The sequence below is a fragment of the Aotus nancymaae genome, unplaced genomic scaffold (assembly GCF_030222135.1).
Source record: "Aotus nancymaae isolate 86718 unplaced genomic scaffold, 86718_ANA_hifiasm-v0.15.2.pri h1tg000040l, whole genome shotgun sequence".
NCBI lineage: Eukaryota > Metazoa > Chordata > Mammalia > Primates > Aotidae > Aotus > Aotus nancymaae.
This window is the reverse complement of record NW_026988454.1, coordinates 124120339-124146487: the sequence shown is the minus strand read 5'-3', so window position 1 is coordinate 124146487 and position 26149 is coordinate 124120339. Positions and strand designations below refer to the sequence as shown.

General features: G+C 37.2%; 1 protein-coding gene and 1 pseudogene across 2 annotated transcripts in view; both read left to right on the top strand.

Moving 5' to 3' along the window:
* ZFAND3 (zinc finger AN1-type containing 3) overlaps positions 1-26149 on the top strand; it is a 336913-nt gene that overhangs the window by 108384 nt on the left and 202380 nt on the right. For both annotated transcript variants that reach the window (XM_021665509.2, XM_021665508.2), the window contains exon 2: positions 3964-4004. In XM_021665509.2, coding sequence (XP_021521184.1) covers positions 3964-4004 — 41 coding nt within the window. The remainder of the gene's footprint in view (positions 1-3963; positions 4005-26149) is intronic.
* LOC110567143 (small nuclear ribonucleoprotein G-like) lies at positions 14017-15904 on the top strand (annotated as a pseudogene).

The window sequence follows — 26149 nt, the reverse complement described above, 5'->3', positions numbered from 1 at the left end:
TCAGGGGTAGTAACTGGTATGGAGCTATCATCTCATATGATAACAATGCCATCTTTTTTTAGTAAGTAGAAGAATTACAATCTAAAATGAGGATAAAAAGTATAGTAAATACACAAACCAGTCACATATTTATCATTTTTAATCAAGTATTATGTGACTTTTATATGATTGGCAACACAGTTGATTTGTTTACGTCAGCATCATCAGAAATATGGGAGTAATATGTTGCTCTAACACTACAGCTATGGTGCCACTAGGCGATAGGAAGTTTTTGGTTACATTATAATCTTACGGAACTTGTGTTGTGTATGTGATTTGTCATTAATGAAAATATCGTTATGCAGTGCATGACTATATATAATGTGTATATATGGTATGAAGCATAATAAAACGAACACCTGTGAACATACCATACAACAACCAACAGTGTAAATATAATACATTCTGAATTACGGAGCAGTGAAACTTTCTACTTTTCATGCTTACTGTCACACAGAGAGCTCTGTTGTCTGTTCCAAGACCGTGCAAGTTGATTACACTGTTTTTTGTAGGTAGTGAGTAGTTGTATCCCTGTGGTTAGCTTCAAGTTTCACATGTACAACATGAGAAAGGATCAAAGTTCTCAGAGGAGCCTCTGCTATTTCCTTTGGATTCAGTGTTCTTGACCCATGTGATCCAAGCTGGCATTGTTGAGAAGTGACCATTATTTCAATAGCCAAAATCTGGTTTATTTTAGATTTAAAACATCTCTGTTTAAATATATCAGTAATATGTATCAGTAATAATGTCAGTAGCTATGTGATTTCTTTTATAACCTGATTGACAATCAGGTTGCTGAAAAATTCCTATTCAGAATGTGGAATGGATGTCATTTAGGTAATATATAGGTATGGTGGGCATTTTAAATATGTAACCTATCTGAAGAGAGATCAAGGAGACTCTGAGAAAAATGCCATTTTTCCATTTTTTCTTACCAGGTTTCTGGAACACAGTTGTTAAAACTGGCACACTATTTGCCAAGTTGTTTTCTGAAAGTTTTCCATTATTCCTGCTGGGTATTTGGGGGTAGCAGAGGTTATATGAGTTACATCTGGCTTTTTGTGACATTGTGTGGACAAGAGATAGTGACCACATCAGAAAGGGCTCTGCTTCTCTTGGGGGAATTCTGGCCCCTTCAGAGAAATTGAGTGGAGATGGGAGGGGAGGGGACAATCCTGATATTCTGGCAGTAGAGAATGTTCTGTAAACCACAGATTTGTGTATACTGCATCCATACTAGTGAGTCTCTTTAGGATGGGGATGTACCTCTACTTCAAGTGCAGTTAGTTAAAAAAAGCATGTCGGAATTTCTTCATTCTCAGTTCTTCCTTGCATTAGAACTGAAATAACTGGGAATCTTGGGTTGTTTTCCTATGTGCCTGGAGGGTCAGGGAGGGCAGGAGATGTGCTTTTTCCAGATGAGAAGCTTTACTTTCTCAGGGAGCTGACTTGATTTCCATAGACATTCTTACAAACTACCAGAGTGCTGGTTCTGGACTGGTATATGCCCCTCAGCTTCTATACTGGGGCAGAGGCCCAGGTTTGGCATGATGAATAGAATACAGGTGTTGGAGTTAGACCAGATTAATTCACTTACTAGTTCTGTAATCTTAGGTAAATTATACACCCTCTTGGGACCTCTGTTTCTTCAATGGTAAAATGGGGTTGAAGGCATTTGGTATTATGTCTGTCATATTAGAGGCAGGTAATAAATGTTAGATGCTACCATTAACACATCTCTTTATACACTTACTCATTTTATTCACTTGTTGACACTTAATTTTCCTCATTGCTGTTGTGTTTATATTAAGCAGAATTCTAAAGGAATATCTACTTGTTGAACAGCATCTTTTTTTTTGGGAAAGAAATATTAACCTCTTTCCCCCATCTTGTGACAATTACTGTTAGGTCTTAGGTTCCAGCATATGGGCAAACAATCAGCATCAGAGAATACTTCCTGAGGGAGGCTTTCTTTAATTGTAAAACTTACTAAAGATGGCAAGGTCGGGCATGGTGGTTCACACCTCCTAGCACTTTGGGAGGCTGAGGTGGGTGGATCATGAGGTCACGAGTTCAAGACTAGCCTGGCCAACATGGTGAAACCCTGTCTCTACTAAAAATACAAAAATTAGCTGGATATGATGGCAGGTGCCTGTAATCTCAGCTACTTGGGAGGCTGAGGCAGAGAATTGCTTGAACCCGGGAAGAGGAGTTTGCAGTGAGCTGAGATTGCGCCACTACACTCCAGTCTGGGTGACAGAGCAAGTCTCTGTCTCAAAAAAAAGAGGGCAAAAGAAGTTTGGCTTATTTTTAGGGACAGTCTGGTCAAAGGCTGAAATATTGGGAATGGAGTTGCTGAGGAATGAGGTTGTGAATAGGTCAGCTTACCTATCTAATAACATAGAGCATTCTAGGAGGTTTTTGGAAGGAGGAGCTAGCTGTAAGAATGAGTCTACTTGGGAGAGGATCAGGAAGGGAAACAGCAGTGAGATGAATGTAACAGGAAAGTCATTATTATTTATTACTATTATTTGGAGACAGAGTCTGGCTCTGTTGCCCAGGCTGGAGTACAGTGGTGTGATCTCAGCTCACGCAACCTCTGTTTCCTGGATTGAAGCAGTTCTCATGCTTCAGTCTCCCAAGTAGCTGGGATTATAGACATATGCCACCACTTCCAGCAAATTTTTTCTATTTTTAGTAGAGATGAGGTTTTGCCATGTTACACAGGCTGGTCTTGAACTCCCAGGCATTCCGCCCACCTCAGCCTCCTATAGTGTTAGGATTATAGGCATGAGCATCTGCACCTGGCCAGAAAAGTCACTGATTGCCCTGGGGTGCTGTGGTTCCAGGTGCTGTGTTGTGAATAAAGGTGGTTGGTGGGTTGGCCTTTGGAATTAGCTTAGACTCAAGGTCAGATATTTTTCTATAGTTACTAGCTTTGTGACCTAGAACAGGCTGCCCACCTGTGTAATGGGGATGAGACTGTCTGTCTTTCATTTCTAAGACTCCCCTCTAAATTGAATAATAACTTAGCGGCGTGGGGTAACGTGTTCCATTATTGGAACAGTAAACATTTGAGAATTATATCCAGCTCAAGGTCATCACCTGGTCTTATTGCAAAAATTCAAAAAATTGCAACCTCTGACATAAATAGGTTAAATTATTCATCCCTTGTATACAGTTGTAAGGTATTTCCTTGTTACAGAAATGCTAATGTGATTTTTTTAAAAGTGCATTTTAGAAGCAAAGCAATTTGGTAATACCCATCTTAGTGATGTTGGGACGATTAATAAGATAATGTATGTTAAATGCCCATCCAAGTTAGTATTCAGTGAATTGTAGCTGTTAGTAATGGATGAAAGGACATGAAAAATAATTTGATTGGAGCATCTAAAGAAAGAATTTTAAACAAGAAGGTCGTAATGTGACTAGGAGCTGAAATAGGAAAGAGTAAAGTTCAACTAATGTTGTAGAGATAAATGACTGTGTATATGAGGAGAAAGTTTTACCCATTTACAAAGACTTTGTTGTTTATAATGATAACTTTGTATATTTCCCAGTATGAACAGAGGGGATGTGGTAATCATGTGGGTTCGATTTACTTTCATACCATCTTCTGGGCATTTTATAATGTTTCTGAACTTGTTGCTATATAAGCTGCTAACATACACAATAAACAAAAGAAAGCACTGACTGGCTAACTTACAGGTAAAAAATAAAAATAAAAAACAAGTATTTATATTTTTGTTTTGTTTTTATTTTGTTGTCGGGGGAGTGGTGGCTAGATAGGGACTTGTTATTAATTTATTAGTTCAGTTGCCTGGCCAGAAAGTTCTTTGCCTACATTTTGGACATCTTATGTTTTGATTAGAGCATACAGAACTTTTAGCTCTTCTTTCTTTCTTTTCTTTTTGTTTGCCCTAGGTCCAGCAAGACTATGAATCTCTGTTCCAAATGCTTTGCTGGTAAGTGCAGAAAAAGGATTTTTAAATTTACTTTCATTTTCTTTTTTTCTTTCTTTTTTTTTTTTTTTGATTGTTTTTAAAACTAAATAATCGGACCCTCCTTTGGATTTATGCATGGGGTTTTGTTTTCTTAGCTTGTGTGAGAAAGCAATTTCACCTTAACAAGGTGCTTCATCTATTTGCCTAGGATGGTTGAAATAGTCTTCCTTGAATGAAATCCTATCTCCTGTGTACTTGCACCAAACAACCTTTCCTTGGTTTACTGTTGTTGGTGTATAGTAGAACTGTAAAAATGCGTGTCTTTTAATGGGGTTGTAGATACTCATTGCTTATCTTGACTTGAATGATTAATGGTTAATATTGCTTTATTAATGAGAATATAACAGAAGAATATTTTCATGTTGGAGTCAAGAAGAGAATCATGCTGAGTTAGACCCTTATCAAATCCATCATAGAGCTGCCGTGGTGGCTCATGCGTATAATCCCAGCACTTTGGGAGGCTGAGACAGGAGGATTGCTTGAGATCAGGAGTTTGAGGCCAGCCTGGGCAACATGGTGAGACCCTGCCTCTATAAAAACAAAAAAACCTCCTGCAAATCCCTTATTGAAATCACCTCGGGTAAGTCACGTAGTCTCTTTGGACCTTAGATTCATCATTATAAAATGAAGGATTTGGACTTGATGTGTGCCAAGGTCCTTTTCTAGCTCCTGAGTGGTAATTAGTTAACTCCTAGAATTATGACTCCTTAAACATTTAGGGTTTTTTTTTCTTTTTTACTTAAAAAAAAAAAAAAACTTATTATCTAGTGATCCTATATAAATAAGTCTTTACTAATTAGGATATGTTTAACTTCTTTATTCATTTTGTCAAAGATAAAGCTGCATACTAGCTTAAATTCTAAGGGCAGGTTTTCGTCAGTAATACACTTTTGCAGTAGGGAAGAGAGTCCGATATGAACTGAAGTCAACTTCAATTTGCAGAGATGACTGGGAGTTTTAAAGGGAGAATGGCAGGGGACTCGTCAGGGCAGATAAACAGGGGATCTGTAGAGTCAAGGAAGTGAAAAATTTAAAAAGATTGGTAAAATATGCTGATTAGGCCAGCTGTGTCTGTTAGCTGGCACTGTGACTGGGGAATAGGGACCCTGTTTTTCCTGATGGTTACATTTTTAAAGAAATGGCTTTGAAGTCCTTGAGAAAGACACTCCTGAGTTGTAGGAGTCCTGCTCAGAGGGACAGAGGAAGGATTCAGAGTTGTAAGCCCTTTTTAGTAGTGGTTGGTCAGGGCCTATCTTCAGATGTTGGCTAGAACAAACAGTAAATTCTTTGGCAGCCTTGAGCTTTAAGAGGCCTCAGACATTTTAAGGGAGGCTAGGGTCATCCTAGGGAGGTAACCTTGAGCTGTTAGAAATGTTAGTGTTTAAGTCTTTTAATGTGAAAGGATGGGGTAGACCGAATCATTTGTTTGGAGAGTTCCTAGTTTTTAAAGGCCCAGGTTGAGGCCTGGTCCAAAGAGGGCTCAGAGGAGCCTGGGTAGATTTTTATCAAAGAGAGTTTTATTTTTGTTAATTTTAATCTTCTATTCATTATGCTGTTTGGCCAAGGAAGTAATCATAGTGTAAGCTTTAGACCTTTACATTTGTGCCTAAACTAGGGGATAGGTGGGAAGGAATGGGGAGAATTGGGGAAGCTGACAGGTTTTATATGTTCAAAATTTGGAATTTGTCAAATAGTTTAGGTTTTTAAAAGAAAAGAAATATTGGTGGATTTTTACACAGTTTTTAACAGTATTTGTGCCATGTTAAAGGACTGTATACGGGCCAGGCGCAGTGGCTCATGCCTGTAGTCCCAGCACTTTGGGAGGCCGAGGTGGGTGGATCAGGAGATCAAGACCATCTGGCCAACATGGTGAAGCCCCATCTCTACTAAAAATACAAAAATTAGCTGAGTGTGGTGGCGTGTGCCTGTAATCCCAGCTACTTGGGAGGCTGAGACATGAGAATTGTTTGAACCCAGGAGGCAGAGGTTGTGGTGAGTCTTACTACAGCCTGGGTGACAGAGCAAGACTCCTTCTCTTAAAAAAAAAAAAAAAAAAAAAAAAAAAAAAGGGACTGTATTCTGCACCTTACCTTATGTATCTACAATTACAGATGTAAAGAAATGCTTCCTCACTGATGAAAGGTTAACTTTAAAGATGAAAGTGGCAGTGAGACAAAATTTATACAGGTTGAGAACCCCAAATCCCAAATCTGAGATGCTCCAAGGTGCAAATGTTCCACAATCTGAGAAAAACAAATCCCAAACACTTCTGCTCTCAAGCATTTTGAATAAGGTGTACTCAACCTATATTAGATTATATATCTGTCCCCACGTGGAGACCCCATTGTAAATCGTGCTTTACTGGCATGGTATTAGGAGAAGGCCAGACACCTTTGAATAAGGTGGTTCACATCAAATACTTATAAGGAACTGTCTTATTCCCTTAACTATGAAGCTAGAATTTAGCCATGGTCTTTGTGTTTCTTTGGACTTGTTACAGTTTTACTGTCTCTGATTATAATTATCTGTCTCTGGAGATCTGTGTCTATTTACTTCTTTTTTTTTTTTTTTTTTTTTGAGACGGAGTCTTGCTCTGTCACAAGGCTGGAGTGCAGTGGCGCAATCTCGGCTCACTGCAACCTCTGCCTCCTGGGTTCAAGTGATTCTTCCGCCTCAGCCTCTTGAGTAGCTGGGACCACAGGCGTGTGCCACCACGCCCGGCTAATTTTTTGTATTTTTAGTAGAGACGGGGTTTCACCGTGTTGGCCAGGATGGTCTCGATCTCTTGACCTTGTGATCCGCCCGCCTCGGCCTCCCAAAGTGCTGGGATTACAGGCGTGAGCCACCACGCCCAGCCTACTTACTTTTCATACAACTTTGCCACTTGTGCTTTAAAAAATATTAGGAGGACATTTTCAAGTATCTGAAGAAAATATTTTCTTCTTTCCTCTATATTTTCTATCCACACACTACTGCTGTCTCCAGTTGCAGTTGCATGGAATGACTAGTTAATATCCTGCCTGCTGAAACAGAGTTTTGTGTTCCTTTAGAAATTCAAAAGAGAAGATACCATTGAACTTTCAAAATATATTTTTGGATGTCATCTCAGTATGAACATAAGGAGAGTATAGTGAATGCAGTATTACAGAAGAGGCATGAGTTTGACAAGACAACATCAAGATTACTTTGGCCAAAGCCACTGTGATCTTCAAAGACTGACTATATTGTAAAATGTACAGTGTACTTTAAAAGATGGAAAAATCACTTTTTAAATAGTTATTGTTTGCCAATAGGTTAAAATTTTTTTTTTCAAGATTCATTTTCAAAACAAATCTATGTGGTGACAAAATGAGTTTGTTATAACTTGTTTACATAAAATTGAATGAAATGGGAAAAAAGTCTCTAAAATCTTACATAGAGAATGTGTTGTAGGTTAGGAACTAGAGGTGTGTATTTAAGGTTTACTTGGATAACTGTTTTGCTGCTGATGAAATATTCTGCTAAGTGGTAAGCACACACCTGCCCCAATAACCATCATTACTTCAGATATTCTCCTTTATAAAATATTCTTAGTATATTTGGATTTAGAGGAAAGGAATAAGAAGGAAAGAGAAGTGAGTATATGCAGAATGAGAGTTGCTAAAACTCATTGAAATGTTAGTTGCTGGTCAACTATATACCAAATAATAATGATTCTGTATATCTGTATATTGTTAGAATGAGAAATGTTTGTATCAGACCTTTGCATGTATGTAGAAGAGGCCCCAACCTGGCTGGATTTGCTAAAGACTCGAAGGTCAACCAAAATTCCTCTCTTTGAAATAAGAGAGAGAGGTGTTTTTTTGTTCTGTTTTGTTTTTAACATTTCAACGACTGTCTTATTGTTAATCTTGGTTTGGCCTCTATTACCTTTAAAGGCCGAAATAATTTAAGACTGTTTAAAGGAGCTCGCTTGCTCCCGCTCTCTCTCACTCTTTCTCGCTCCTGCACGCGCGCGCTCCCTCCCTTCCTCCCTCCCTCCCTCTCTCTCTCTCTCTCCCCCTCTCTCTCTCCTACTCTCCCCCTCTCTCCCTCTCTCTCTCTCTCCCCCCCCACTCTCCTCTCCTCTCACCCCCCATCCTCTGTCTCTCTCTTTCCTCTGTCTCTCACTCTCCTCTGTCTCTCACTCTTTCTTTCTTTCTTTTTTTTTTTTTGAGATGGAGTCTGACTCTATAGCTGAGGCTGGAGTGCATTGGTGTGATCTCAGCTCACTGCAGTCTATGCCTCCCGGGTTCAAGCGATTCTAAAGGTGTTTTCTTCACAAAGACACAGTATGCTTCTTTCTCAGCCTTAAGAGAAAGGCTTTGACCTAGAGTAGAAACCTTTGTCATCCATTATTTTCTATGCCAGTATCACAAGGACACTTACAGTAAGGATTCTGGGGAAGCACCAGGAAGTGATTGACTCAAGTATTAGGATTTGAGGCAAAAGGGACTTAAAATGCTCATCTAGATTTTCTTTATCTGAAGTCATTTAGTCTATTAAAAAATGTTGGGCACGGTGGCACATACCTGTAATCCCAGCAATTTCAGGAGGGTGGATCATTTGAAGTCAGGAATTTGAGACCAGCCTAACCATCATGGTGAAACCCATCTCTACTAAAAATAGAAAAAAATTAGCAGGGCATATTGCTGCATGCCTGTATTCCCAGCTACTCAGGAGGCTGAGGCAGGAGAATCGCTTTTACCCCGGGGGAGGGCGGAGGTTGCAGTGAACCCAGAGCAAGACTCTTGTCTCAAAAAAAAAAAAGGCAAGACTTAATTTTAGCATACTATATTCTCTCCATTCCTGTAAAAATTCCTATTTGTTACTTTTCTACCTTCCCTGTCCCCCTTTCACACATTCTGTATTTTCTTTTCTCAAATCACAATTCAGTACATTTGTTTGGAAATATAGATCTGTACCTGTCAAGTTTGAATCTATACTGTGAGTGGAGAAGCCTGAAATTCCTGGAGTTTGGGTAAGGATTCTTCCACCTCTGAGTTGATAAATAATTCTTCCCAGTCAAGAGTGTTGATTATTTTTATATTATTGCTGAAGAAAGGATTTGCTAACAGCTTTGCAGTTTGAAGTTATGGAGACTTTCTAAACTATTGAAAAGGATGGTATGTAAATACCCTGGGACATGAGTTATCAATTGATTTTGCCACAAATCTTTCCAATTATCAAAGCTGGTCTGAGGATCTGTTTTGGCCTAATTTTGGCTTTTCTTACCCCCTTGATAATATTCTGTCATACTATCCTTTCATTAAATATTTTAATATTGTTTTATATATTATTTTACTTAAAAAATAAGTAAATGAATATAGAAAGTAAGAAATTATGACATAGTCATGGCAAATTGGTTGAAATACTACCTTCTAATGCAGTTTTTCAAACTGGATATTGTCAGTAGGTAGACAATTGAGTGGGTCATGATTAGCATGTAAAAAATCTGAGTAGAATAGAAAATATCAGTGTATTGCAAATAGTAAAGTTATTTTGTGAAACCTTTGACTTACATTGAGTTAATTGAAAACACGTGTAATGGGTTATGATGTAAATATGGGTATATTGCCGTTACAATTTTAAGTTTGAAACCCAGTGAATTGTAGAAGTATAGCTTTGGAAAATCTTGGGATCTAATCACTTTGTAAAATAGGGAAAATTTCATTTGTGTCTTTAGGCAAGAAGTTAATAGTTCTTATGATCAGTTCTGAGTTGTCAACTAGTTTAGAAGTAGAGCTTAAACTAAACCCAGTAGACTACTACAGTGTTAAAATACATACGAAAAGTCAGGCATAGAATCTAATGAATATTCCTGCCTCTTACAAAGGAATATTTAGTACCTAATTTATGATGACCTCTTGTTCTACCATATTGAAGGGCAGCTATCATTAAAGTAGTGCTTTTCACAGAATGGTTTTGCTGACCTGCATCTGTGGACGGCAGAAGCATCAAAGAGAATGATCACAAGTGGGGAAGGCAGAAATATAAAAATATCTGACTGCAGTAACTCCTATACTAATGTGACATCATCTCTATCCTCCACAAACCCTTGGATATACTAGTTTTGGAGGAAGAGAGAAGTCTGGTGACTAGGAAGTAGCTATAACCTATTGATCATTGTATACTTTATAAAGTAATGATCAGAAGATATGTTTCAAGGAATGGAAGGTTGAGTAGCACTGATGACAGATGCTTATCTTAAGGCAGACTTAATATATGTTACACAGTGTACCAAATTCCCTTTGGTTTGGTGGACTTTTGAATGTATTCGTATTTAATTTTTAATAAACTGTAGACATATTTAAATACTATGACTAACTTTTAAGAAATTTGCTATCTTTTGTGATTCACATATCATGTACAAGTGTATGGTTACATGAGATAAACTTGGAAGATGACGTGAAAAATTTAATTTTGGTAGTCTCAGGGTAGTAGTTATTGGGGAGCTTTAAATTTTAATTTTGTATGTGTTTTCAGATTTAAGTATTAATGTAATTGCACAAATTACATGTTTTTAAAAAGTGGAGTGAATTTATACAATCCAAAAGTGGTTTGTTTCTTACTGGAATGAGCAAAATAAAATTAGCTGTAGCCTGAAGCATAGGGAATCTAAATGTTGACATCCAAGGTGAGTGATATAACAATGCTGGGCACAGGGTGAAATGGTAGGTAAACCAAAATGCTAACGTTTTTCTTGAAAGCGACTTGAGTTTCATTATAGTTCCCAGAAGAGAATAATAGATTCTCATTTCATACCAAGTAAATTAAAATATTTCCTTATGAACTTGCAACTTAGAGGTTGGAGTTACACACTAATCTCTTTCCTGCTTCCATTTCCTGTTAGAATGCCAGAGTAAAAGTGATCCGATTCTAGTCACTTTCGAAAGCGAAGAGTTGTAGGTTACAGCCGAATTTTGAGGCTCTGCAGTAAGAGGAACAGAGTGAGTCTGACAGATTTTAAGGTCTTATATTTATTTTAGAAATGTAGGAACTGTGCACAAATAATTTAGAAACAAATTACCAATTCCAATGCCAAAAATTTGGCAGGATGGTGGAGAATTTGTAAGCTTGTCATACCTTGATTTTTTAAATTCACCTTTCCCCAAAAGAAAGCAACTGCTGCTCTTAGGACAAAGTGTTTGAATAGACTATTCCTGCTTTTGTAATCCTTTTGACTTGATTACTGTTGTATACTCTTTGATTTCTTCAAAGCCAAAAGCCCAAGAAGGATTTCTCAAGTGTTATACACACATTTTGGTCATGTGTTTGTTAAAAGGGGACAGTTCAACTCATCAGGCTCTTCTTAACCATTGTGTGTCTGTTGGTAGGTATCTGTTGGATGCTTGGGTGTCTGAAATTCAGAATATCCACAGACCCACCCAGAAGTGACAAATGCTAATGTTTTTCCCTTTTCCTTATCACATTAAAAAGGGTACTGAAATGTCACAGTTTTCTTTTACCCCTGTCATCGTCCTCCCTTCTCGGAGACAAACACTCTCCTTCTTATCCTTGTATTTGTACTTTTTATTATGAATGGGCATTTATAGAAATATTGTTATGATTCTGTTTTTAAAATTGTTTACCTGGTATTTTGTACTAGTCAATCTACAACTTGTATTCTTATAAATAATGCTTTTAGAAACTAATTATGTTGACATGTTGCTCTTGTTCATTTTAACTATAATATTCCATTATAACTAATGTCTAGATTTACCTAGAACAGTCTCAGTTTATGTATTTTGTGCCAGTGAAAATATTAATAGCACTTCTCTGTACCAAAGTGGTACTCTTCTAAGTGTATCAGCTTGTTTGATGTATTCATTGGTCACCTTCATTATTATATGCCCCAATTTATCTAGTCCCTTGTAGATGGACATTTGTTTTCAACTGCCATTTTTATTCCACAGTTGCAACCCTGTGTTTTTGTTTTTGTTTTTTTCTCTCTCTCTTTCTTCTAGCACTTGCTTGAATATGTTAAAAGAATGTTTAAACTGTTCTTTGTGGTGTAGCCTCCTTTACTATCAAATGCAAGCAAGACTCGGGCAGCAGGTCCTTAATGGATTAGAGATGTTGGACTGTGGCAGCCTTTTCTGATCTCTTAGTCTATAGCAGTGTGGTGCTTACTAATAAGCATTCTTAAATTGTGTGGTTAATTATTATGCTAGTCAAGATAGATGAAGCAGTATGTTGAAGATGATGATGATGTTATGGAAATTATATCAGTAATAATTTTGCATTTCTAATGGCAAACAAAGCGCTCAGTGCTGTGAAATAGCTGAGAGGTGACTTCTTTTAGGCCTCAAGTGGAAAAATTGTGACTGTGTGTTAAGAGTGTTATAGGCAAAGTGTTATAGGCAATTTAGTAGTTACTAAGTCTTTTAAGGTAGTTTAGTCTGTCACTTGGCTTTATTTCTTCCCACGTGTTGGTCTAAAGCTGTGGTCTCTTCGTGGTATACGGGATTATCCATTGTGGCAAAGAGAGAAGATGTTAGAATTTCTACTTATGTTTATTTTTATCCTGTATACACAATCTCATTGGTAACTATATCAGTTTCCTAAGGTTGCCACAGAATTACCATATACTTGCTGGTTTAAAACAACTGAAGTTTATTCTCTCACAGTTCTGGAGGCCAGAAGTCTGAAACCAAGGTAATGGCAGGGTTGATTTGCTCTAGAACCTTTGAGGGAGAATTCATTCCATGCTGGTGCTTGCTTGTCAGTAGTTCTTGGCATTCCTTTACTAGTAGCATATCACTCTAGTCTCTGCCTTCATCTTCACATGGCCATCTCCCCTGTGAGTCTCTGTCTTTCCCTCTTCTGTCTCCTCTAAGGACAAGTGTCATTGGCCTACTCTTATCCCGGATTATCTCATCTAGAAATCCTTAGTTACATCTGCAAAAGCTTTTTTTTTTTTTTCCCCAAAAAATACCTCATTCACAGATTCTAGGTGAACATATTTTGGGGAGGTGGGGGCACAGACAGGATGCATCATTGTATCCACTACAGGAATATGTAACTACTTTTAAAACTGACATGGAAGAGACGTGCACTAAAATTTTATTCTAATGGTACACCTTTATCAAAGAAGCTTGGAGACTTCTAGTTTAGAAAACTGTTTGGGTTGAATATATAGTTGTCCTCTTTTCATGTAATTAGATGACCCTATGTGACATGAAAAGTAGTGTAAGAGTTAAGGCCAGGCACAGTGACTTATACCTGTAATCCCAGCACTTTGGAAGGCCAAGGTGGGCGAATCACGATGTGAGGAGTTCGAGACCAGCCTAGCCAACATGGTAAAACTTCATTTACTAAAAATACAAAAATTAGCTGGGCGTGGTGGTGCGTGCCTGTAATGTCAGCTACTCTGGAGGCTGAGGCAGGAGAATCACTTAAACCTAGGAGGTGGAGGTTGCAGTGAGCTGAGGTCACACCACTGCACTCTAGCCTGGGCAACAGAGCAAGACTCCATCTGGGGTCGGTGGGGCAGGGAGAGTTAATTGCTGATATTCCCTATGTTTCATGTTTTCAGTAGGCTAATGCATACTACTGTATCAGAATGACCAGGCTTTGGTTTATGGGCTCCCTTTTAGACTTGTCAGGAATGTGGATAACTATCAGATAGACTCAGATAATAAGCACGAGACTGTTTTGTGCTTCAGAGGCTTTGGCTCCACCATGTTACAGATACTCAGCGTAATTCTTGTTCTGGCTGTTTCCTTTGTGTGTGAATTAGAAGATTATATGAGGTTGCTTTTTGATATTTTTCCTGGATATAACCCCCTTGTACTTGATTTTTAGTCCACAGTAGGGATGATGAGTACAAAGATTGGACATTATTTTTGGGCCATTAATGTATGACTAAAATATGGTCTTTCATGCTATAAAGTTTTATACCATTTAAAAGCCTCAGCACTTAGCTGGTTCTTGCAGTGTAAAGTAGATTTAACTGTATGTTAACAGTCTTAACTTTTTTTTTTTAAAGTTATAAAGAAAAGAGGTTTAATTGGCTCCCAGTTCTGCAGGCTGTACAGGAAACATAGTACTGGCATCTGCTTCTGGGGAGGTCTCTGGAAGTTTACAGTGATGGCAGAAGGCCAAGTGAGAACTTGCACATTACATGGCCAAAGCAGGAGCAAGAAAGAGTGAGCGACAATCTTAACTATGATCAAAGGTTGTTCTGCATTTCTTAATTTACTTTTAGACTAAATATTGGGGATAAAGAAGAAAAAATATCTTAAGACTTCTGGTTTAAAGAAAAAGAAATAGATATAATCTTAAATGGGGAATGCCAAAAGACGGATACTTTAGTAGTGGAATAAGAATTAGTTTTCGTGAGCATTCCATTCCAAGTCATCTGTGAGCCCGCGAAGTAGCCATCATGAGCGAAGCTCACCCTCTTAAATAGAAAAAATTTATGGACAAGAAGTTACCATTGAAATTGAATAGTGGCAGACATGTCCAAGGAATATTGTGGGGATTTGATCCCCTTATGAATCTTGTGATAGATGAATGTGTGGAGATGGCGACTAGTGGGCAACAGAACAATACTGGAATGGTGGTAATATGAGGAAATAGTATCATCATGTTAGAAGCCTTGGAATGAGTATAAATAATGGCCGTTCAGCAGAGAAACCCATGTCCTGTCTCCGTAGGGCCTTTTTTCACTGTGATGTAAAAATTACGTCATGTACATTTTCATATTAGACTTTTTGTTAAATAAACTTTTGTAATAGTAAAAAAAAATTAATTTTTGTGAAAAAAAGAGAGGAATGGTGTGGACAATTTATATATATATTTTAAAATCCTAAAATGAAGTAATTGCAGTTGTAACTAAGATTGCTGCAGCCATTTTATGTTATGAAGTCCTTTAATACAGTGTTATCTCATTTGATCCTCACAATGTTGGTGATTTTGTAGCTCCATTTTACAGATCAGGAAACTTCAGCTCAAATGGGTTAACTCATGTTCCCAAGATTAAATAAATTTTGAAGAACTGAGATTTGATCTATGGAAGTTTAGACTCGATCTAATCTTCTCCACTGTTTGATGTTATTAGGAATGAAAGTAGTAGACTTAGATGGGATTGTACTGTAAAAACCTAGGCTAAATATATTTAGATGGGATTGTTTCGTGAGGATGGAGCAGTAATATTGTTTTGCATTTGTGTGTAAGAGTATTCGCTTTTTCTGTGCTCTTTTCTCTTAGCTCAGTTGTAGTTTGTCTCTAGATCATCCCCAGTCATAATCAGAGAAACAGTGCTGAAAGCTTCACAGAGTAGCTAATTTAGGAAAAGGTGTGCATGTGTGATGGGGGGAGTGTTTTTGTCTAACACAATTCTGTTTTGGTAGTGAGATCTTCATTTCTTAACATCTTTCTTGTTATCGTTCATATGACTTTTAGCTCATTAACCTTGCTCTCTGCACTGCATAGTGAAGCACCATTTCTAATTTAGTCTCCTGTGTTTAGCTTCTCAGAAGATTTTTTTGAAAATGTTTGGAAGTGTGATTTAATTGCAAGGCTGTTTGCACATTGTCAGTGTGAAAGCAAAGATGAATTTCATATTTAGACTGTGCAACCTGCAGATTTCATTTGTTAAAGCTTCCAGTTGATATTCCTGTTCTCTCATATATAAGTGCATAATAGTATGGAAAAAATTTGGCTTTTTTTTTGTATCCATATTTATCAGTATGGTTGAGTTATGGAAAAGCCTATCTGCTTTGTGTATTTGCTCATTTGGAAACCTTGTATAGTTTATAGAGATACTAGTGATTTGTTCCCTAGCCTCCCTATGGATTTTGTTCCATATTACAATCTAATTCCACCTCCCTGTCCTATACTCCTGAGCTGTTAATTTGTACATTTCGATGCAGTTTGTTTCATCCTGTGTTTTTGTAATCCAAACTGAATGTAACGAGCTGTGTGCTTTAGGGACCTGGCTTTGCCTTGCCAATTAGAACAAAGTGGTTACTGAGTAAGAGTATGTTTTAAATAAAACATGGTACCTCTGAGTGGTGCTGACACTCATTTGGGAATAAAAGAGATGTTTTTAACTCTTCGACTCACAAAGAAGAACCATTACAAAAGAACACTTTTTTTTTTTAAAGAGGGATAAAGGTTTACCTCCATAAAATATGGTTTTCTAAGTTTTTTCAGGTAACTAAATAAATGTAAAAGTTTGTAATTTCAAATACACTTTTTTCCTTCATGATCATTTGAGATGGGTCAGCAAAATTCTCTAAATTTCTGAGTATTGAACCAATGGCTGCCGCTGAATTTTGAATTTGTTCATGTTGAAGAAGGTGAGGGTATATGAAACAAATAGATATGTTAGCCTCTTTTGATTTTTCTAATATATCAAGCCAAGTTTTCAATGTAATGGTGACACTCCTCCCAGAGATACTTGAAAATTATGAAGATGAATGTAAGCTTCTACAATCTTGTAGGAATATTATTTTCAGATAATTGAATTTTGAGCCATCAATGACTTAAGGCTATTTCGAAGTTTAGCTGCACTTTCATCAAACATTTAAAGCACAGATGTTTCTGAATAGACCTTCATAGGCTAATAGTTTACTAATTCACGTCATAGAGAGACCCCTCATCAGTTACTTCTGGTTAGCACCTTCCCTAAAAATAGAGTTCTCTTTTTAGCTGATATAGCAGATAAACTCTGTTATTCATCATTGGCATAAGGAAAACATAAAACTTACTTTGAAGAAAAGGTGGACTGCATCAAAAACTTTGAAATAAAGACATCAAGGGGAAAACTAGATGTAGAAAGACTTGGTCATGGGTTTAGACAACATTATAGCATGTATTAACCTACGCAAACAAGAGTGAACTAAAGGAATGCATTTCTGTGGAACAGTTGAATTAAAATGTAGGAGTATTATGTTGGAAAAAATGTTTCTGGAAAAATGAGCTCTGTACTAGAGGAGGCCAGTTAATTGGACTAAGTTAAACTAAACATATGCATTTCTAATATTGTACTGGGAAAGTCTTGCAAGCCCTACTGATGGTTTGACGAGACAGTCATTGTAACAGTATTATTAAATGCCCTATACTTCGTATTTGAAGATTAACCGCCATATTGCTAGTGCTTTAAATTGTCCAGTTTTCTGAGTAAAGATATTAAAGTTTAAATGTGCTGCTGTCTTCTCCTTAACACTATTTTAACCTGTTGCTAAACTGAGAGTCCAGGAGATTGAATTTTGTTTAAAAATATTTGACATCTATAGAGAACACTGAATTTGCCAGCTTTGCATAAAAGTGACAGTGTTTTCCTCAACTCATGGTTTAGGATTCAGTTGCTGTTAATTTCCATACCTGAAGCAAAAATTAACGTCAAGAAGTCTTTCTCAAAAATTTTTTTAATTCAGGTACTAGGCTTCCAATGGCAACTGAAAGCTGGATTATTAATTTCTCTTATACCTGTTCAGTTACTCAGTGTACTTCATAAGTATTTGTAAACACTGGTTTTGTTTTTTGGAAGTTTAGTAGTGTGATTCCCATTAATCATGTGATACTAGGAAATGGTGATCATAGAATATTTGAGTGGTAAGAATTTTAGAGCCCTTTTCTATCCGAAACATTGGTACTCATTCCAAATGTCTACTGAATTAGTCAGTTGAAAAGTAAACTGAGGTGGTGAGGGTAAAGTGGCTTATTATTTCATCTTTTATTTGCATATTTATTTATTCATTTTTTTTGAGACTGTGTCTTGCTCTGTGGCGCGATCTTGGCTCACTGCAACCTCCACCGCCTGGATTCTAGCGATTCTCCTGCCTCACCCTCCCAAGTAGCTGGGACTACAGGCACCTGCCACCACACCCAGCTAATTTTTTGTATTTTTAGTAGAGATGGGGTTTCACCCTGTTAGCCAGGATGATCTCAAACTGTTGACCTCGTGATCCGCCCGCCTCAGCCTCCCAAAGTGCTGGGATTACAGGCGTGAGCCACCGCCCCTGGCCCTGTTTGCATATTTCAGTTTCAATTTCCTTTCTCCTTCTAGTGCTCCTATGCTATATTAGTAATGTTGAAGATGAGACTAGAAATAAATCTATTACAGAGTTGCAACAACCTTTTAATTTGTAGATACTGCTTTAGGATTATATGCCTTTTTCTGTTTACTGTCTGTTAATTCATTTGCTGATTGTCTTGCAAGTAAAAATTTCTTGTTCTGTAGAGTTGATACAGTTGTCAACTTTGTGTGTATTTATGTGTGAGTGCATGCATATGCATACAGTTATTTAGATATGTTGATTATAGTTTTTTAATTAAAAAATTTTAAAAATATGTTTGCATTTTATGAGATTTTTATACCATAAAGCAATTAAAAGAAGCACTAAAATACCCAGAAACATTTTCTGCATCATTAATACCTTAAAGAAATTCCCCCAAACTTGATGAAAATCTTTATTTTTTAAAAAAGCCACAACAAAGTATTTCATGTCCTAAGATATATACTCTGTGGAAATGGATCTTTTTTGTAGTGCCCCTCTATCAAGTAGCCTGGGTTTATAAAATATTACAGACACAAAATTCTTTTCTCAGAATCCTTACAAGGCCCTATGGGAGGTGGAGCCTAAAAACAGAAAAACCCTTGTATGCTACCCTGAGGCTAAAATTTGTCTTCATTGAAGGGGAAAGGCAAACTAATAAATTCCTTTTTCTTTTGTGATGACTGAGGTCTTGGGTTTTGACCTACAGCGTGTATCACATGGAGAAAAGTGCCTCTTATAACTTGGGTAGCAATATGAAAACTTAAGTAATGACAGTAATAGGTACTTAATATTTTTTCTTTTGGGCTGATACCAGTGGGCTGAGAGAGGTTCCCAAATGCCGGTGGGACCTCAACTCTAATTGATGGTCAGGCTTTTGACAGTGTCTTCAGTAGGAATTCAAGGATGAGTCGGAAAATAGTGAAACATACTACGATTTATTGCAAAGTGAAAAGTACACACTCAAGAAAGGCGAGTGCAGGCATACTTGAGAGAGGGTTTGGCTTGTATCTTTATGGGTTTCTTTAATCAAGGGGTGGAATACTAATCAATATTTCTGGGAAAAGGTAAAGATTTCTCAACTTTAGTTCTACCCATATTTACACCAAATGTGGGTGCTCCTGTAACTGTTTTGGCGTTGGTGGGTGTAATTTAGTTTGTTAATGAGTATATAATGAAGTCCTAGGTGGAACTTAGGTCAAATCCAGTGCCATGTTGGGTCCATTTGGTCTAAGCTAGCTTGACCCACACTCTGCTTTTCAGGGTCTTCTTGGCCCCTAGCTTATGTATCTATTTCAACAGTTTCCTTTTTGTTAGTCATGTGAAACTGTTCCCTGGAATTTTCTATTCGCCTTTGACTACCCTATCTTGGGGCTTGGGGAAAACTATATGGTATTCTGGCAGAATGCCACGAGGAGGCAGATAATTTTGGACAATGAGAAATTTTGCATTGGAACATCATTGACATACTCTTTTTTTTTTTTTTTTTTTTTTTTTTTAAATAGAGTCTTGCTCTGTCACCCAGGCTGGAGTGCAGTGATTCCATCTCAGCTCACCGCAACCTCTCCCTCTCTGGTTAAGCAATTCTCCTGCCTCAGCCTCCCAAGTAGCTGGGATTACAGGCATGCGCCACCATGCCCAGCTTATTTTTGTGCTTTTAGTATGGATGAGATTTGGTCATGTTGGCTAGTCTAGTCTCAAACTCCTGACCTCCAATGATCTGCCTGCCTTGGTCTCCCAAAGTGCTAGGATTACAGGTGTGAACCACTGTGCCCAGCCAACATAGTCTTATTTTAGTTATCAGTGGTAATTTATATTTGGACATACCATATGGCTTAATCTTTATAAAGCAAAAATGAATGCCTTGTCTAAAACACTGTTTTATATAGTTGTCATATAAAATACCGGACTTTGTTTTAGCAGACTTTTTCCTTTTTTGTTGTCAATATTTTGAGCTTATGAAAAGCACAGCCATTGCTTGAGGGCTTGTCAGGCACCTGGATACCTGAGGCACTGCTGGTTACCACTTCCTGTTAAAATTCCGTCAGTGATTCTAGTTGCATTATAAATTAAAATTCAGAGAAACAGACCCACCCTAACATCAGAGTGGTGTTTGGTGTCTTAAAGACCTGGTGTGGTTTTTTTTAGTGGCTTCATTGAAAGGCTGCCTGTGACTTCTGTCTGAATTTTAGATGGAAATAAATACAGGATATTCATTGCAGAGGTTCAGAGTGAGAGAATAATGGGAAATGTAAAGGCATACAAGTTTGTTTTTTAAAAACTGCAACCAAGGGAACCTTTTCAAAGTACACTGTAAAGGTCAAGTTTCTTGTATTTCCTACTTGATCTCTATGTGACTGAATGGAGGCTATTTCACTTCTGATTTATAAGATATTTACCAGGATTCAAGGTTTTGTGAACATCTGACATTGTTAGCACTTTTGTCTTTTGTGTGGCTCTACCCTTAAGAAGGAAAACAAAGACCCAATCTGCATTTCGAGAAGCCCTTCCCTATAGGCCTTTGTTGCACAACTCTCAAAAGAGCAACAACCTTAGAAAAGTAATTGGGTTTTTCAAAACACATAATTAGGATTTTCCTCCCCATTCCTTCGTGCACACGATGAAGTTACCAGGATACCCTATAGTTTACAATTGTGACCTGTGTTTTTTTTTTTTTTTCCTTTTGGTGTCCTAATCATGGTTGAGAGAGAGGGAAGCATTAATATTTTTTACTAATTTCCCTTGAATTCTCCAACGCCTTAATTTCCCACAGCATTATCAAAGAATTGATGTTTATGCTGTTTTAGAAACTGGCTTTTAGACAAGTGTTTTTACTATAACATGAATGAACCTTGAGAAATTATGCTAAGTGAAATAAGTCAGTTACAGAAAGAACAAATACTATATGATTCTGCTTATATGATGTACCTACAGTAGTCAAATTCATAGAGACAAATAGAATGGTGGTTTCCAGGGGCTAGAAGGTGGGGAAACTGAAGAGTTGTTTAGGATAAAGAAAGTCAGTTTGTGAAGAAGAAGAAAGATCAGGAGATGGGTGGTGGTGGCAGTAGTTGCACAACAACGTGAATGTACTTAATGCCACTGGAACTGTACGATTGAAAACAGTTAAGGTGGTAAATTTTATGTTATGTGCATTTTACCCAAATTAAAGATAATGATTAAAATAGTGTTTACTTTTGAGTATAGTTTTTTTTTTACATTTACCAAAATCTTTTTGTTCGAATTTCTTTTAAAAATCTGTTAGCAGGAGATTAAGTGTATTTCGTCTTTGTTTTGTGACAATAAACTAGGCATCCACAGTAGAAAGTAGAAAATAAAAATATTTCCAGAAATAAAACTGAGATTTAAAAACAATTTAATTTTTTCCCTTCTTGTATTTATCTGTGTAGATGATGCCGTAACAGGTATTGTATATGATTAAATTTAAAAAGTTGTAGTGGCTTTGATTTTGCGAAAGCTTCTTTACCTGAAATATTAGTTTCCTCATTTGTCGAATGAGGGGTATACCTCCTTCTCTGGGGATAAAACTAGATGATATAGATGAAATCTCTTTAAAGCTATTTTATTAAGGTACTACCTACATGTAGTTTAAAAAGTCACAATATTTATTACATGTAACAAAATGCCCTGCCCTTTCTACTCCAAGTTTCCCCACCATGCGGTGATTGAGAGGAACAATGACTCTGAATTCTGTCTGCTGTTTCTTCTAAATTTATATTTCTCAATATTTATGATTAATGTATATATATTGCTGGCTTTTTGATTTTTCAGTTGCACACTTTTTTTTTTTTTTTACCTTGTTGTGATATATAAAGCCTTTGTTCTCTTATGCCCTCTCTCCTATTCCCCCCAACATATTTATAGTGAAATTTTGGTTAAATAATTCTTCAGTATTTACGTTTTTATGGGTATATAAATATTATGACATTGGAACATTTAGCTTAGTATATCCTTTTTTTCTTTTTTTTTCTTCTTGGAGGATTTTCCAGAGATCTTTCTGCTACTTCTATTTTATTCCATTGTGCTCAAGAAACATATTTTGTATGATCCTCATTCATTTATTGAGACTTGTTTTATGACAAAATATGTCTTGGAAAATGTTGTGTTTGTATTTGAAAAGAATGTGCATTCTGCTCTTGTTGAATAGCGTGTTCTTTAAATGTCAGTTAGGTCAGGTTGGTTGATAGTATTCAAGATTTCCATGTCTGTTGATTTTTAGCTTACTTGTTCTGTCAATTACTGAGAGAGGGATAGTGAAATATCTGAATACAATTATGGATTAAAACAGTTTTTAAAAATATTTCTGTCATACTTAGCTTCATGTGTTTTGAAGCTCTGTTAGTAGGTACATAAATATTTAGGATTTCTTCATCTTTTTAAATTGATCCCTTTATCATTATGAAATGACTGTTTTAATTGTGGATAATGTTACTTGCTGTGAAATTTACTTGAGATTAATTTAACTATTCTAGCTTTCTTTTGGTTAATGTTCACATGCCATAGATTTTTTCTTTTTGTTTTCATTCCAACTTTTGTTTTTAGGTTTAAGGGATATGTGTGCACATTTGTTACATGGGTAAATTATGTTTCACAGGGGTTTGATTCCCACAACCCCCTCTTTGGGTTCCATTAATTTGTTAGGGCAGTTCACAGAACTCAGAGAAACACGTTTGTTAAGAAGTTATTTAAGGGATACAGATAAATAGCCACATGAAGAGGTACATAGGGTGAGGTCTGAAAAGGTCCTAAGCGCTGGAGCTTCTGACCCTGTGGAGTTGGGTGCACCACCCTCCCTGCCCATGAAAGAGTTCATCTTCACCTTCCTCTTGGCCTACACATGATCAGCTATCTGGAAGCTCACTGAATCCTCTCTTCTTGAGTTTTTATGGAAGCCTCATGACATCATAATTTTTTCCCCCAGGGTATAGGTGGGACCCTCTCATGGGAGGGTCTTAAGACCCACAATCAGAAAAGCTGGGCGAAGATGTGCCAGGAACTGTGGATTCTGGATATTAGACCTTTGTTTGGCTGCATAGTTTGCAAATATTTTCTTCCATTTTGTAGGTTGTCTGTTTATTGATAATTTCTTCTGATGTGCAGAAGCTCTTTACTTAGGTCCCACTTGATTTTGTGGCAGTTGCTTTTAGTCTTCATGAAATCTAGGTTTTCTTCTGGAGTTGCATGATTTTAGGCTTTAAATTTAAGTCTTTATTCCACCTTGAGTTGATTTTTGTATGTGGTAAAAGGAAGGAGTCCAGTTTCAATCTTCTGCATATGGCTAGCCGGTTATTCCCTACCATTTGTTAAATAGGGAATCCTTTTTCCATTGTTTGTTTTTGTTGACTTTTTTTTTTTTTTGAGTCAGAGTCTTGCTCTGTTGCCCAGGCTGGAGTGCAGTGGTGTGATCTTGGCTCACTGCAACCTCTGCCTCCCAAATTCATGTGATTCTCCTGCCTCAGCCTCCTAACTAGCTGGGGTTATAGGTGCCTGCCACCATGTCCGGGTAATTTTTTTTTTTTTTTTCGGTAGAGATGGGGCTTCACCATGCTACCCAGGCTGGTCTCGAACTCCTGACCTCAGGTGATCCACCTACCTTGGCCTCCCAAAGTGCTGGGATTACATGCATGAGCCACCATGCCTGGCCTGGTGACTTTGTTGCTGGTTGTAGGTGTATGGCTTTATTTCTGGGTTCTCTAACCTGTCCATTGATCTGTTTTTGTACCAGTACTATGCTGTTCTGGTTACTATAGTTTGAATTCGGGTAATGTGATGCTTCCAGCTTTGTTCTTTTTGCTTAGGATTGCTTTGGCTATTTGGGCTCTTTTTTGGTTTCATATGAATTTTAGAATAGTTTTCTTCTAATTCTGTGAAAAATATCTTAGTTTGTAGTTTGATGGGAATAGCATGGAATGTATAAATTACTATGGGCCATATGGCCATTTTAACCTTGTTGATTCTTCCTATCCATGAGAATGTTTTCCACTTGTTTGTGTCATCTCTGATTTCTTTCGGCAGTGTTTTATAATTCTTCTTGTAGAGGTCTTTGACCTTCCTGGTTATCTGTATTCCTAGGTGTTTTATGTTTAATGTGGGTGTGTGGAGGGGGTGGGCAACTATAGAAATGGGATTGCAGTCTTGATTTGGCTCTCAGCTTGGACATTGTTGGTGTATAGAAATGCTGCTGATACTTGTCTGTTGATTTTGTGTTCTGGAACTTTGCCGAAGTTGTTTATCAGATCTAGAAGCTTTTGGATAGAGGCTGTGTTTTCTAGGTATAAAATCGTATCATTTGCAGAAAGTGATAGTTTGACCTCTCTGTTCATATTCGGATGCCCCTTTTTTTTTCCTCTTGCCTGATTGCTTTGGCTAGGACCTACAGTACTGTGTTGAATAGGAGTGCTGAGAGTGGGCATATTTGTCTTAATTCTGATTCTCAAGAGGAATACTTTTAGCTTTTGCCTGTTTAGTATGAGGTTTGCTATGGGTTTGTCATAGATAGCTCTTATTATTTTGAGGTATGTTCCTTCAGTGCTTAGTTTGTTGAAGGTTTTTAACACAAAGCTATGTTGAATTTTATCAAAAGCCTTCTAAGGCCATTAAGATATATTTATTGAGATGATCATGTGGTTTTCCTTTTTAGTTATGTTAATGTGATAAATCACATTTATTGATTTGTGTATGTTGAAACAACCTTGCATCCCAGGAATAAAGCCTGCTTGATCGTGGTGGATTAGCTTTATGATGTGCAGCTGGATTTGGTTTGCTAGTATCTCTTTGAAGATTTTTGCATTTGTGTTCATCAGGGATATTGGTGTGAACTTTTATTTTTGTGTGTGTCTCTGCCAGGTTTTGGTATCAGAATGATGCTGACCTCATAGAATGTGTTAGGGAAGAATCTCTCTTCCTCAGTGTTGTGGAATAGTTTCAATATCATTGGTACCAGTTCTCCTTTATTTGTCTGGTAGAATTCAGCTGTGAGTCTTCTTCTGGTCCAGGGCTTTTGCTGGGTTGGTAGGCTTTTTACTGAACATTCAATTTTGGAATTTGATATTGGTCTGTTTAGGATTTCAGTTTCTTCCTGGTTCAATCTTGGGAGGTTTTATGTGTATAGGAATTTATCCATTTCTTCAAGATTTTCTAGAAGAAATGTGCATAGAGGTATTTGTAATCGTCTCTGAGGGTTTTTTAATTTCTGTGAGGTCAGTGGTAATGTCCTCTTTGTCATTTATGATTGTGTTTATTTGGATATTCTCTCTTGCTGAGGTCCCATTTCTGCCACTTGCCCATATAGTTCTTCCTGTCAGCTCAAATGTCTTTGGGGTTCCTGGGGTCTCCTGCAGCTAGGATTCTCGGTCTATGGTTGAGAGTGAACTACTGCTCAGCTATTTAACTCACCCCTTCCCCAGGAGCTACTGTGGGTCTGGAACAAGTCCTGGTGCTCAGCAGGGTTCCCAGCTTCCTTCTCCTCTAGCCCAGAGTCTATGTCCTCCCTCTCTCCACTCTCAGTGCCTTCCTTCTGCAGATCTGCTTGGAGTGTGCCTGTCTTCTTGATGGTCTAGTCTTGGTGGGAGATGCTCTTCCTGGCTATGTCTAGTTGTCTGTCTTGGCTCTTCTCTCATTTATTTTTTCCACAGTTTTTTTCAATTCTTTACTTTTAACCTGTGGTGTTTTTGTATTTAAAATGCATTTCTTCTAGGAAACATGTAATAGAGTCTTGCTTTGATATGCACTACAAGTCTTTACTTTTAGTTAGGGTATTTAGATAATTTTATTTAAATGTGATTACTGGTATAATTATGTTTAAATCTCTCATTTTGGTTTGGGTTTTCTATTTTTCCCATCTTTTCTTTTTTTCTTATTTCCCTGCTTTCTTTTCAATTTATTAAACATTTTTAATGATCCTAACATACCTCCTTTGTTTTTATATTAGTGCTTAGGCTAGGATGTATCATACCTATATTTAACTTCTCACAGTTTGTCAAGTGATATTCTGTTGCTTCATATGTAGTATAAAACTTTATAATAGTATACTTTGATTTCTTCTTTCTGGATCTTTAT